General features: G+C 49.0%; 1 protein-coding gene across 1 annotated transcript in view; it reads right to left on the bottom strand.

The window, feature by feature from the left end:
* Nucleotides 1–487: 487 nt before the first annotated feature.
* Nucleotides 488–13,106, bottom strand: part of GNA13 (G protein subunit alpha 13) — a 30,804-nt gene continuing 18,185 nt past the window's right edge. The window contains exons 3-4 of the mRNA XM_065911038.1: nucleotides 7,219–7,269; nucleotides 488–5,759 (exon numbers count right to left, since the gene is read on the bottom strand). Of these exons, the coding sequence (XP_065767110.1) occupies nucleotides 5,187–5,759; nucleotides 7,219–7,269 (624 nt within the window). The 3' untranslated portion in view covers nucleotides 488–5,186. The remainder of the gene's footprint in view (nucleotides 5,760–7,218; nucleotides 7,270–13,106) is intronic.

Here is a 13,106-nt window from a genome sequence, read left to right as displayed (position 1 = left end):
AGTTCACGATGTCACCTGGGGAAACTGTCACCCAGTGTGGAGTTTCAGGAAACTGCTATTTTTGTAATTTTTCGGTAAATCATAAAGTTCCTTGAAACAAAAAAAGGAGTGGTATCATATCCGTTTGCTTTCAAAACGCCATTTCAGCTACAAAAGACGTAACAGCATTAGACTCGCAGGTGGACAAACTGTGAGCCCAGACACCTGTGCACAACTCGAGTGATTTTAAGAGCAGCAGAGAGAAAAGGTGGTGTTTCCTGCTCCTGGTTGCCACATCAAAACGAATGTTTGGGAACTTTCTTCAAGTCCACATCCCTTCTTCAGTGAGGAAACGTTTATAGACTAACTTAAGACAAAATATCGTCAGAGATCTACCAAGAGAGAAATTTCTAAGGTTCCAGTCACTGGGCGGAACTTCTTTCAGACTTTAAGTATCTGCTTTACTCTTGACATTAATCAAAGAGTTAGTTTAAATAACATCATAGTATGGGACAGTTTATAAATGTTTATTAAACGTCAGTAATTTTTACAAAGCAAATATTAATAGCAAGAGGCAAAATTTTCGCAAAATATGTACAAAAGTAAAAAGCCTTGATGACTAGTAATTCATTTTATCAAATCAAATCATTCTTTCCACTTTCAGACCTCCTGTAGAAATAATTTATTGCCAATCCTAAAGCACTGACAGAAAAAAAAAATGTACAACAATTACCAGATAATGTGCTCAGTACTCAGTTATAAAAAGATAGATGTATAAAAAATCTGAAGCCGCAAATGACTTTGATACAGAGCTAATACAAATCATGTTGTTAGGTACAGTATCTACCAGGTTGTTACAAAATAGACTTTTTGATAAGGCTTCTGTGGTAAATGAGCTCCACCAGGCTGGAGTAGCAGGGAAAAGCCATTTCAACATTTTGCAATTCTACTTTCAAGTAAGAGGTAAAGAAAGGGTAAACAGTATAGTCTGCTGCATTGTTACAGGTCCTTTCCAAGAATTAACCCCTAAACAGCCATGACTGAGGACAAACACAACACTTAACTGTGGCAAGAAATACTACAAACAGGCTTTCCAGAGACAAGCCCAGATCAGAGGCTGAGTAAGGAGCCTCCTATCAGGAGAGTTCTTGAACTGACAGTGTGATGCCCCCTGGAGCCCTGCTTCCGTCCATCTGGAAATGTTCATCACTCAGAGGTGATGCAGTTTTGGAAAGGCCACAAAATCTCTTACCGACCCAGAAATCACTGCCCTACCACTAACACTTTTTTGTCCCATGTAAGCTCTGCCCCTGGAAATCAGACGCTTAGACCTAGACGCCGCCAAGGATGAGTTCTTTATGTGCTAACTATACATTCAAGTACAGACACAAGGATGCTAGCAGTGTGCTGCAAGCTACGCTAACATGCCAAGGCTAGGAGCAAGTTGATGGTGCTGAAAAAGCCACAAGTTCAACTTGATGACCAAGTGTCCAGGTTTAGACTTCACTTTAATCTCTCTACAAACTTATGAAGCCCTGACCTCGTACCATAAAGTAATGGGAATGTTGCTGTCTATCTGGAACGTGGAGACACACACACACACTCGCACACTCCCCCCGTCCTCGTGTTCACTACATTGAAAGCCCGCCTGGATCCCATCACGAGAGGGAAGGGGGGGAAAAGCAGCACGTTAGTCCAGCAGCACAGACCTGTGGGCAGCTCGCCTGTGGGCGATATAACTCTGCACGCTGAAACGATGTGAAAGACAAAGTCAGATTTTCAACTGGAAAAAAAAAGACACAAGCAGAATCTGTGCTCTTGATCCCTCGATTAACTTTCTTTCATGAAAAGAAATGAAAAGGTAACGGTAACTTTCTCTAGGTTTATTAGGGAGATTATTACAAATGTGTGACTGAGATTTACAGGCATGATTTCACGGATTCAAACAAGAAACGGAGGGTTAACACTGACAGGCAGCCTGCTCAATACACGCGCAGAAGCGACACTTCCACAGACTGCAGTGGAGAGAATCTTGTTTCAGACGGCGTGGTTTGGGGCTTTGCCGCAATGTCTCATTATGTGATGAAAGCACCGATTTGAGGGTTTCTCACACAGTGATTTGAATTTCAGAACATTGCAGAACATGACTTGGTAACTTTATTCTTCATATAAATAAGGCATAACCGGATATGTGTGCTAATGCTGAAAATAACATCCTACCAAAAGCATAAATACAAGTATTTGGGCAGATGCTGGAAGTTAAGATTTACTCATTTCTGCTTACAAACAATTATGGAGCCCATGATTTCTGTGCATGTAAATCAACACTTCTAATCACTCCTGGGGTTCGGGGAATCCAACTTCTTCCTGCTCTATACCAACCACTGAACAAGGACTTCTCTTGGCAACCTCACCAGAGGCTGACGAGAGGATCTTCGCCACGTGAAGCACACGTGGTGTGGCTTCCATGACGCCTCCTTCGGCTGCTGCTGTGCCCCACTATCAAGGGCCCGTTCCCGATGACACAACGGACGATTCCAGCTTAACACAACACTGGCAGCACGCAAGGATGTGGGTTGTTAAAAATAATATTTAAGTGGCAGAGGCACGCCTTTAAATTATTTGGATCTTCAGAAAAAATATCTGACAAAAACTCTTCCCTATTTAAGAAAAAAAAAAAAGGCAAAAATTTGAGGTGTTCTTTGCTTTTTAAGGCCACTCTGTATACTGTAAGGTTCGTCAAGGTCAATGAAGACACTTGTGTGACATTTCTCAAGAATTAAACAAGAAGACATTCAGACCTAAGAACACAATGTAATGGAAAACTAGGCACATTTTACTCCAAATTGTAACCATGAAGACTTAGAAAATTAAAAACAGTGAAGAATTTTAAATTCAAATTACATTTTGAGACTGGGGTGGGGGAACTGGCACGGGGAAAACTATGAGCACCCTTGCAGCTGAGTCCCTGATCTCCACCTCCCCTTCACACAGGGGTGTTTTAAAAGTATCTGGTTTTCATGATGCAGGTATAGGACTCTTTCACATGGTTTAAAAATACAGTATATAAAACATGTGCGCTAAAGCCTTCAGAGTGAACCTGCAAGCCTGTATGAGTAATTTACTGCCTCAAAATATACTCGAGGTTTTACATTAAAAGAAAGTTGACTTTGAGACTTCATGCACATCAGGAAAGGACTCTCAGATGCACAGAACAGTATCCCATCTCTTTGGTGCTTTAACATCTGACTGTGGTGCTCAAAATGGGGATCTCTGCTTTGTCCGGCAGTATGTGTGGCTCATGTCAGAGAACTGAACGAGGACCTGACTGAGACCATCCCTCCTCGCTGCACACACAGACTTTAGCCCTCACTGGAGGGAAACACCACCTCCTGCTAAACTGACGCACAGACCTCCACCAAAGTCTCATGTAACACGCAGGTGCTGTGCCTGAAATGATTCACTCTGCAGGTTAAACAAGACACTCGTGTTTGGTGAGAAGCGCTGGACACAACTCTCAGGCACGCGCGGGCCCTGCTCTACGGACGCCTGTGTCACAGGGAGGGCTCAGGTCAGCAGCACAGGATCTCCAGGCCACAGACACACGGGCAGCTGTGGAGGGGACGACGGAGGAGCTTCAGATGCGAGAAAAGTCAGGCGCCCGACAACCCCTGGTCAGGCCCCGGCAGAGTCCTACCCTAACCCGACCCGCAACACAGACCCAGAGCCCGGCCGGGCAGGGCTGGGGGATCCGCAATTCTGGCCAGTCTTTCAAGGACTGCTTGCCTATGAAACACCTGAGAACACAGTCAGCTGTACAGTAAAGGGCCGGTATCACAGTCAGTCACAACTCTCAGGAAAGGGAGGGAAACCATCCGACTTCCCAAACTGTCCCTTGTACACCTGCTCCTCTGCCCAATTCCAGCACCACGTAACCTACAGGGTGCTCCTCTTAATGCTGCAAACCAGCCATTCTGAGGCGCTCACGGAGGATGCGTCTGTAATGGCAAAGCTCCTTGGGGGGTGCGTTTTAATTTGGGGCGTGGTGGGGGAGGTCACATGTAACCATCATTCAGCAGGAACTGGAACACAACTCCTCATTCTTGGGAGAATCCTTGAACCTTCCAAACGCAGCTCAGGAGAGCTAGAATTCCACGAACAGTGCCGCGAACATGTACAGCCTCTCAGAGACACAGCGAGAAGGAACGAGAACCTCAAACAATGGCTTCCTGGATAGTCTGACAGGAAAATATTGCCCTTGGCAAGCTCCAAAAAACCCCAAAACCCAAAACACCCCATAAATGCTGCCACGTGGAGCTGACGGGAACAGGCAGGAGTGCGAAAGAACCACCTCCGTGACGGTGCGACAGGGACTCCCACTGTGGGACCCACCGCGTCTGAGACGGGGCCTCAGAGTCTGAGAGTAAGACAAGACATCCTTGGGAAGGGGTGTGTGTCTTCAGCAAGCCCTGTTCTCAGGCTGCACTCTCCCGCTGCTGCTGTGGCCAGAGTGCTTCCGGCAGGGCACCTGAGTGACTTATCTAAGGATGACAGAGGCGACCTGCACTCCTCTCTTCTGACTCCTGATCAAAACACCAGGAGCGGCACGTGCCTGTGCACACCGAACCACACGTGAGCTCCCACCAGCCTCAGATGAGACATCCTGACGTAAACTAAGACACATGCGGGGTACCGCCTTCAGGAGCCACAGAAACTCAGAACAACTGTTGGGTATATGAGCAATCAAACAACGTGAAGGCCAAACCCGGGGAAGTCTACGGCCCGCCACCCCTCGGAGCAAACTTCTCCCCACGGCCCTCCCCTCCCAACAGGCCACCGAGGCTGCGCACAGGCGCGGCTGCCGCGTGCGGGCGGGAATAGGCATCCTGCTCGGTCCAGGTCTGTGAGCGCAAAACCTCGCCTTGCGGCGACACGCGGCACGACAGGAGCACTGTTTGAGAAGCGCAAGGTTCAAAGCCGGAAGGACAGCTCGTCTGAGGCCTGGTGGGAGGAGGGCCCCGCCACGGAGGCCGCAGCTGCGACCTCGGGCAGCCCTCCGCCAGGGACCGGGAGTGGTGGGAGGAGGACTGAGATTTCCAAGGAGTTAAACCCAGAATCAAGACTGTTCTAATTCCTGCTGTAAACTTCTATTTTAAAAAGAAACCAAACAGAACACAGGGAGGCGGGAGGGCGGAGAGCCTCTGGGGTCACTGGAGCATCAGCTGCTTGAGGTTGTCGTGCAGGATGGTGTCCTTGACGTCGCGGAACACCAGCCGGATGTTCTCGGTGTTGATGGCCGTGGTGAAGTGGTGGTACAGGGGCTTCTGCTGCTGGTCCCGGCGCTTGCTGCGGAAACACTCCACCAGGAACTTCTGGACGTCTCTTAAGCAGTGGGGGTCCCCTTCAAACTCTAAGAAATAGTCTTTGATGCTCACAATTTGCACTTTCTCCTCAAGCAAATCTGTCTTGTTCAAGAAGAGAATTATGGAGACGTTGCTGAAAACCCGGTTATTGACAATGGTTTCAAAAATGTTCAGAGACTCGGTCAGGCGGTTGGTCAGGCGGTCTTCCATGAGCACCTGGTCGAATTCGCTCGAGGAGACGAGGAACAGTATGGACGTCACGCTGTCGAAGCACTCGAACCAGCGCTTCCGCTCTGACCGCTGGCCACCCACGTCAACCATTTTGAAAGGAACATTCTTGATTTCAAAGTCGTACTCGTGGATGCCTTTGGTGGGTCTTCTGGCGAGCAGGATGTCTTGCTGGGACGGAATGTACTCCTGGAAAAGAGGAAAGTGTTTCCTGCTCAGTGATTCAGGAATAGTGAGAAAGTGTAGTGTACCATTAACTGGTCTGCACATGAATCTGAGCGAACTCTGGGAGACAGCCGAGGACAGGAGAGCCTGGCAGGCTGCAGGGCATTTGCTGAATGTCGAAGAGATGCCAGACCCTGTCGCTAAGCAGCAAGAACTCAGCTCTTCAGAACCAAGACACAAGGTCCCTGCCTTCAGGCAAAGAGGGGAAAAGACCAGCCAACCTCACATCAATCAACAACTGTAATACAAGCAGTGGGGTCTGAACGCAGAGGGACCCGTGATGACTGATGTGCTCAAGGAAGGCTCCACGGAAAGGTGAACCCAGAACAGGTCAGTCCACATTATCTGAATTGGAAAACATGAAATAACTCTGAAAAACTGAGTTTATCCACCAATGCTTCTCTCCACTTGGCTGGTACTTCTTTTCTTTAAGGCTGACTACAATCTAACGCGACGGAAGAGTGACAGTGAGCGGGGTCTTCACACACAGTCTCACTGAAGTGGATGGAGTGGACCAAACAGACACACACAGGGGCTTACACAGAGACCGCCCGAGGACGCCCGAGTCTGGGGAGACACGCCCTGAGTGCAGGGAGGACCAGTGCCACCAAGCAACACACCCAGGAAAATGCAACGTGTGTCCCGCGGGAGCAGACGGAGGTCCTTCTCCACACGGCTGGACACACGGGGCTGCTTCCCACCTGCAACAGGGCTCATTCTGTGCTCCCCTTCCATTTTATTTCCAGGGTTAAACATTTCCAAGACCCCTTAGGACCACATGAGGCTCTACAGTAGGACAGGGTTCAGGAGGAGGCACACGGAGCAGGCTCGGGAGGCATCAGCGCCAGAGCAGCGGCCCTCAGGGGCCTCCTGAGCAGCGTTAAGCCTCCTCCAGGGAGGCCTCTGCCTGAGCCTCGTGTGGAGAGTGGCCAGCGCTGGCCTCTGCCGGCTCAGGGCCACAGGGCATGCACCGCGGGACGGTCCAGCTGGTGGCTCCCTTGGCAAGGGTGACTCCGCCCGCATCACAGCCTTGAGAATCCAACCTCCTACCCTCCAACCCTGCAAACGGGGGTCCTGAACTGGAAAACAACGTTCGCCGGAAAGTTCTGAACTCAGCACTCTGTGTTCAACCTCTGCTTACAGAAAAGCAAAGGCTGCGACTGGACTCGTTCATGCACCTTCTTCTTTTCAAGCATAAACTTCTTTCTCTGAAGAGTTTTACTTTCATGAAACAGTGGGCAGGGCATTCCTTGTGGAAATGGCAGCGGTCAGGAGGGGAGACGGAGGGAAAAATGAAGCAAGAACAATCCGTATACAGCCATGAGGAAAAAGGAAATGGCTCAGTACATAATTTCTCCAAATTTCCTCATCCTGGCTACTGCTTTCTAGCGACAATAAACATACACGTTGCCTGAAAACTTACTGGTTCTCCGAGTTTATCCAAGTTATCCAGGAAATATTTTACAGATTCACCCTGAAAACAAGAAGAAAATAAATCGTTATTAGCACTGAGAAATGGAAGACTTTGCTACAACAGTTTATGTTAAACTGTCTGGTTGTACACTTAATCCAAACATACTCTGCTTAGTCACCAACTTCAGACGGAGCAGCTGACCCCACTAAAAATGCATAAAACGTCCGCCTCCGCCGAAGCCTGGGAGTCTCAGTCTCTGCACGAGCGTCCCCCTCGACCACCCCCTCAAAGAGGATTCCACGCACGCATTTCCACACAGCTGCAAGTCCACAGGGAAGACGTAATGAAAAGGAGCAAACTGCTTTCGAGATAAACATACAAATACAATCCCGGTGGGAGAATTTCTGTCTATATCCTCCCATCTCAAGTTTACGTGAGAGGTGGTCATCTTCTGAGACAGGAGCAAAGCATGAACAAGGTAGGGACCCGAGGGCACAGGCGAGCCCAGACAGACGCCCTCGAGCCTACACTCTCTCGGCCCAGACTGCTCCTAGACCAGGCAGTTTCAGACACCTGAAGCTATGGGAACACGTTCCTGAGGGAAATCCGTGAACAGCGGACAGACAGGTGAGCAAAGAGCACCCACGCAGAGAAGGCTGTGGGCTCACACCCACTGGATCTCTGGCAGCCCAGCACCCATCTGCCAGAAGCTGTTCCCTAGGTCTGGTTCTGGAAGGCAGTGCCTCCCTGATGCAGAAGAGAGTCACCGAAAGGTCTTGCCTGTAGGTAGTTTCTGCAATCAGGTGATTTCTGGGGCCACACTCTGACTCATGAGGCCTGAAAGCGGCAGATCTCAAAACTTTAGTCTCTGGATTCCCCTTATATACTTAAGATTCTTCAGGATCCCAAGGAGACTTTAAGTGGATTACAGCTACAATACCATGTTAGAAAGTAAAATGAGGCAGCTTAACAAATATTTTACTCATTAATTCATTTAAAAATACCAACAAACTCATTCACGTGAGCTTAGTAAAGAGTGGGAACTTGACTGCTTCTGTACCCACGCTGTCACCAAAGGGGAGTCAGCTGGAGCCAGTTAAGCAGGTCCAGCCTCCTACAGAATGCCCACTGGAAACGGAATATCTTAACAGCCTCTGCAATTGTAGATATTTTTGTTTCTACACCAGAATTTGACAAATGACAGCTTATTAAAAAGTCTACCTCGTAGTCTCAATGGGTTTTTTATCCCCCAACAACTTTGTAGCATCAAGTCCTAGAATACAGTAGGCAATCAAGTGTACAAGACGCAATATGGAGAAAATCATATTCACTGTTATCATCGTGATCTCTTAAGAAGCCTTACGGCTTGGGAAATTGACAAGCTCACAGTGGCAAGCAGACACAAGCTTTCTTAAATTCTGTTTCTCAGTTGAAAGCTCAAGTTTTATCAGTGGCAACAAAGTTATTTTCCTCAAATTGGCAGGCTAATAATTTCACTCATTTTCTTAAAAAAAAAAAAAAGCCCATCAAATGCCCAAGTGTGAGTAAGCTGGTTGTCTGTTTCAGGAAAAATGGCTTTCCATGAAAAATACAGTGAATTCAAACACAACATGGCCAGTTACCAAGGCGCTTCCAGAGACTGTGGTCTGTGTTAGGAGTCTGCTGTGTCTAGAGTGCTTCACGTGGAGACCTGAAACAAACTTTACTGCTCAATCAAGGCGTCCAGAGTGCTTCATGTGGAGATCTGAAACAGTCTTTACTGCTAGATCAAGGACAATCTTAGGGCAGCCTGGTGTGTGTCTTCCTTGGGGCTTTGCCTGCAATGCGGGAGACCCGGGTTCGATCCCTGGGTCGGGAAGATCCCCTGGAGGAGGAAATGGCAACCCACTCGTGGTCTTGCCTAGAAAATTCCATGGATGGAGGAGCCTGGTAGGCTATAGTCCATGGGGTTGCAAAGAGTCAGACACGACTGAGCGACTTCACTGGTTCGTGTTTTCAGCTGAGGACGCTGAGCTGCGTGTCTGGGGTTCAGCCTGTGTGGAGGCTCCAGCAGCTGCAGCCATGCTGCTCTGCTATTGGCGCGCGTCTGCCCGGCGACAGGAGAGGACTTCCCAGAGACACCACGAAGAGTGTAGAACGCAAAGCCTCCTTTTAAAGGCTTTCTGGGATCCCTGTGGCCCAGGGACCACACCTGGAGAACTGCAATGTGGGAGACCCAGGTTCAATCCCTGGGTCAGGAAGATCCCCTGGAGCAGAAAATGGATACCCACTCTGGTATTCTCTTCTGGAGAATCCCATGACAGAAGAGCCTGGCGGGCTACAGTCCATGGAGTTGAAGAGAGTCAGTATGACTAACACTTAACTGCTAAACTGAGGTAGATGATTAGAAAGCGAAGGACCATAAGCTCCCCGTGAGCTTGGCCCCAGCACGCCTGCGGCAGCAAAGCCAACCTGAACTGCCATAAGGCACTCTGCAATCAGGTGAAACTACTGAAGTGTTTTGCTGCAAAACACAGTGGAGATGACACAGTATGCAGTATCTACCTGTAATCCAGAAAATTCTTAATTCCGTCAATAAATGCGGACTCGCGGGTCCATGATAAGTATAGCTCTGCAGTACACAGATTTTGGTTTTCGGTATTTAAAATACGGACGAGGGACTTCCTTGGTGGTCCAGTGGCTAGGGCTCCATGCTCCCAATGGAGGGGTCCCGGATTCCATCCCTGGCCAGGGAGGTAGATCCCACATGCTGCAACTAAGACCCAGCACAGTCAAATAAATAAATAAAAAAAAATTTTAAATATGGACGAGGTAATCTGGCAGTTCTGAGTGACTATATTCTCTTCTTAAAACAGGAAAATCATCCCCATTTGGTCTCCTCTTGGTATTATTATACAAATACAAAGAAATATTTTAAATTTCACTAAACTTCCTGATTTAACTGCATTCCCTAAGGGGGGGGGGGTGTCTCAGAACGTGCCTTTGTTTATCAGGAATTCATAACCTCACCAAAATCACATGATGATATTAAACAAATACGCATGGGCTCCCAATAACAAGTTTCAACTTCTACTGAAGAAAGTTTCATCAGTATTATCTACAAAGTCCTTTGTGCACTTGACACTGTACAAAATCTAAATAAAAACATTTTAATTCATTTTCACACATTTCAATGTGTGGATTACTGCTAATATTTTAGGTCCTAAATAAGGTGCCCTTTGCCTTCTCCCCTAACATTTGGCCAATATCTATTCAAGGACAAGAAATGCTTTAAAATATTATTCCTCTGAAAAACATGTTTTGGTTTAGAATAACTCCTCAGTCAAAAAAAATGATGTTAATTCATCTTTTATATCACAGGTGATATGACTGACCCTCCATCAGTGAGAAGACTGAGAGTAGGAATGATAATCTTAAGAATAAACTCAATGATCTTTTATTGCACACAGTGTGGTTATAATGGAGGCCCCTGACTGTTAAGAGGTGATGTTTCCCCCCAAACCTGTCCTGAGACAATATAGGTCTAAACACACATGTGCAGTGTGAACACACATGGTACAGAAGGGTGAATACTCTTCTGAAATCGGTAACTTAGGGGAAATTCCTTACAGGAGCTTTAAAGACCTCTACTGGGGAAACAACAGAGAGAAATCTGTATTTTTACAACCTCAAAAATTAAAAAAATCCAAATTAAAAGATAAAAAAGGACCTTGCTGGTGGTCCAGTGGCTGAGATTCCGAGCTCCTTCTGCAGGGGGCCTCAGTTCGATCCCTGGTCAGGGAACTAGATCCCTCATGCCACAACCAAAGTTCAAAAGCTGCAAATAAGATCCGGAGCAGCTAAATAAACAAACATTTCTTAAAATATATATAAAATGTGTGTTACTTGCAATTCAACCATGAAGGACACAGAAAATGAATGATGGCATCCGTGTTCTCAGGAACCTCTGTCTGGGCTGAGTGGAATTCCGACACTTCACTCAGCATGGCCTGGCAGCCCGTCACCTCCCCCAGGGCCTGGGAACGAACTGTAAAAAACCAGGGGCCGACCTCCCTCAAACCCTTTGCCCTAACCACTTCAGAGGTGATCGGAAGTCTTCCCCTGTCTAGCATTAACTTTGATTCGAGTCCTCTCTTCAACGCTGAGCAATCTGGCAAGCCCCTACAGTTCTCTGAGCCTCAATCTAAAGGCGGGTAAAATGAGGAAGTCCCCTGGTTCAAAGGATAATCACCAAAGTTGTGCCCTAGGCAACAATTTCAGTTTGTACAACTGATCTAAAGTGAAGTTCTCCTTTCCTCTACCTGTGGGCCTGTGGGCCCTGAAGTGGGCACTTCTGCTGTGCCTCACCATTCAGGCTGTGCTGCTCAGTCCCCGGGCCAACACAGAAGCAACTTCAGGAACTGGGCAAGGAACACCACGGGTTCCAGACTCACTCTTCCCTGGCTATGGCTCAGGGCGCCATTTTACCTCTCCTCAGTACGTGTCACGTTATTGAAGAGAATTCTTAATAACTCCCAAAGAAAAGCCACTCCGCATTTACGACTTTTTAAATTTAAGACGTTTGAGGTCGCCTCTTAATCCTGTTCTGTGTGCAACCCTGAGCTGAGTTTCCAGGTGGCTGCGGCTGGCCTCAGGGGCCCGGGGCGCTCTGACGGCCGGCCCGCTTCTCCCCCGCGCGCGCACGCTCGGCCCACGAGGGCAGGGCCGCCCGGCCCGGCGCCCGTCAGGTGACAGGCTCCGCTGCTGACAAAGCCGGGGCCTGACGACGCCCCCTCGAGAGGCAGACAGGCTGACAGTGAGACCAGCTGGCTCCGGCATCCCCTGAACCGGATTCTAGGAGTTCTATCAACCACATTTCGCGCCAGCTTTACAGAGCAGAGCCTAAGCGGCGAGTGGCCGCAACGCCGCCCCGGACAGCGGGCACGCGTCAGAAAGGCTGTCTCTGTCGGCAGAGACCCAGCGGGTCAGGGGCCCAGGCGCACGCGCGGTGACCCCAGAGGCGGGCGGACAGCGCCGAGCGCCGCGGCGCCAGCCCAGCTCCCGGAACAGACGCCACAGCGCGGAGGAGCGAGGCAGGAAAGCTACCCCTTTTCACAGAACAGCTCATTCCCAGGACTTCTTCACAAGAAGCAACAATGGAAACGAGGCTGCAGCTGAGGGCTGACGAGTGTCCGGCAACTGGTGTTGCGAGCTAAGTGAGGGCCGCCCGCCCTGCCCAGCGGCATCTCCCCAAGGGGCCCACGCCAAGGCGGGCTGACGGAAGGCGCGGCCTGAGCGCGCCGCCTGCGCCCGGACGTGCGGCATGGCGGCCGGCGGCGAGAGTGCGGAGCAGAAGAGGCCACTGCAGACCACGGAAACGGCCACACCGCAGACTCTTCGGGAAGATCCCCTGGAGAAGGAAACGGCAACCCACTCCAGTGTTCTTGCCTGGAGAATCCCAAGGACAGAGGAGCCTTGCGGGTCACAAAGAGTCAGACAGGACTGAGTGACTAAACCCCACAGACTTCGCCAGCAGGGACTCTGCAGGAAACACCTGATGTCTACACTGTCTTGCAGAACCAGTGTTGTTAACAAAAGACTCAATCCGCTCTCACGGACGGGACTGTCACCAGGCCCACGAGCTTGGTCAGCCAGAAACGCTGTGCATGCTGACCTGCCCTACCACACCAGGCCCACATCTCAGCAGAGGTAAATTTTCGCTGAGATTTTTCAACTAATGGATGAAACCAAGTTTTTTGGCAACAAGAACACACCTTCAACCACTAAAGCGGAACACTGAACGGCTTTTCAAAATCAACTTTGGGGAAGACTTGACTATATTTCCCGATGAGTTCAATCCAAGCCTAAAGGCAAAATACATTGTGTAGGGGCTTCCCAGGTGGCTCAGTGGTAAAGAA

Source organism: Muntiacus reevesi, chromosome 18 (assembly GCF_963930625.1).
Source record: "Muntiacus reevesi chromosome 18, mMunRee1.1, whole genome shotgun sequence".
NCBI classification, from domain to species: Eukaryota; Metazoa; Chordata; class Mammalia; order Artiodactyla; family Cervidae; genus Muntiacus; species Muntiacus reevesi.
Note: the sequence above shows the minus strand (reverse complement) of the source record. Positions and strands in the feature narration are given on the sequence as shown.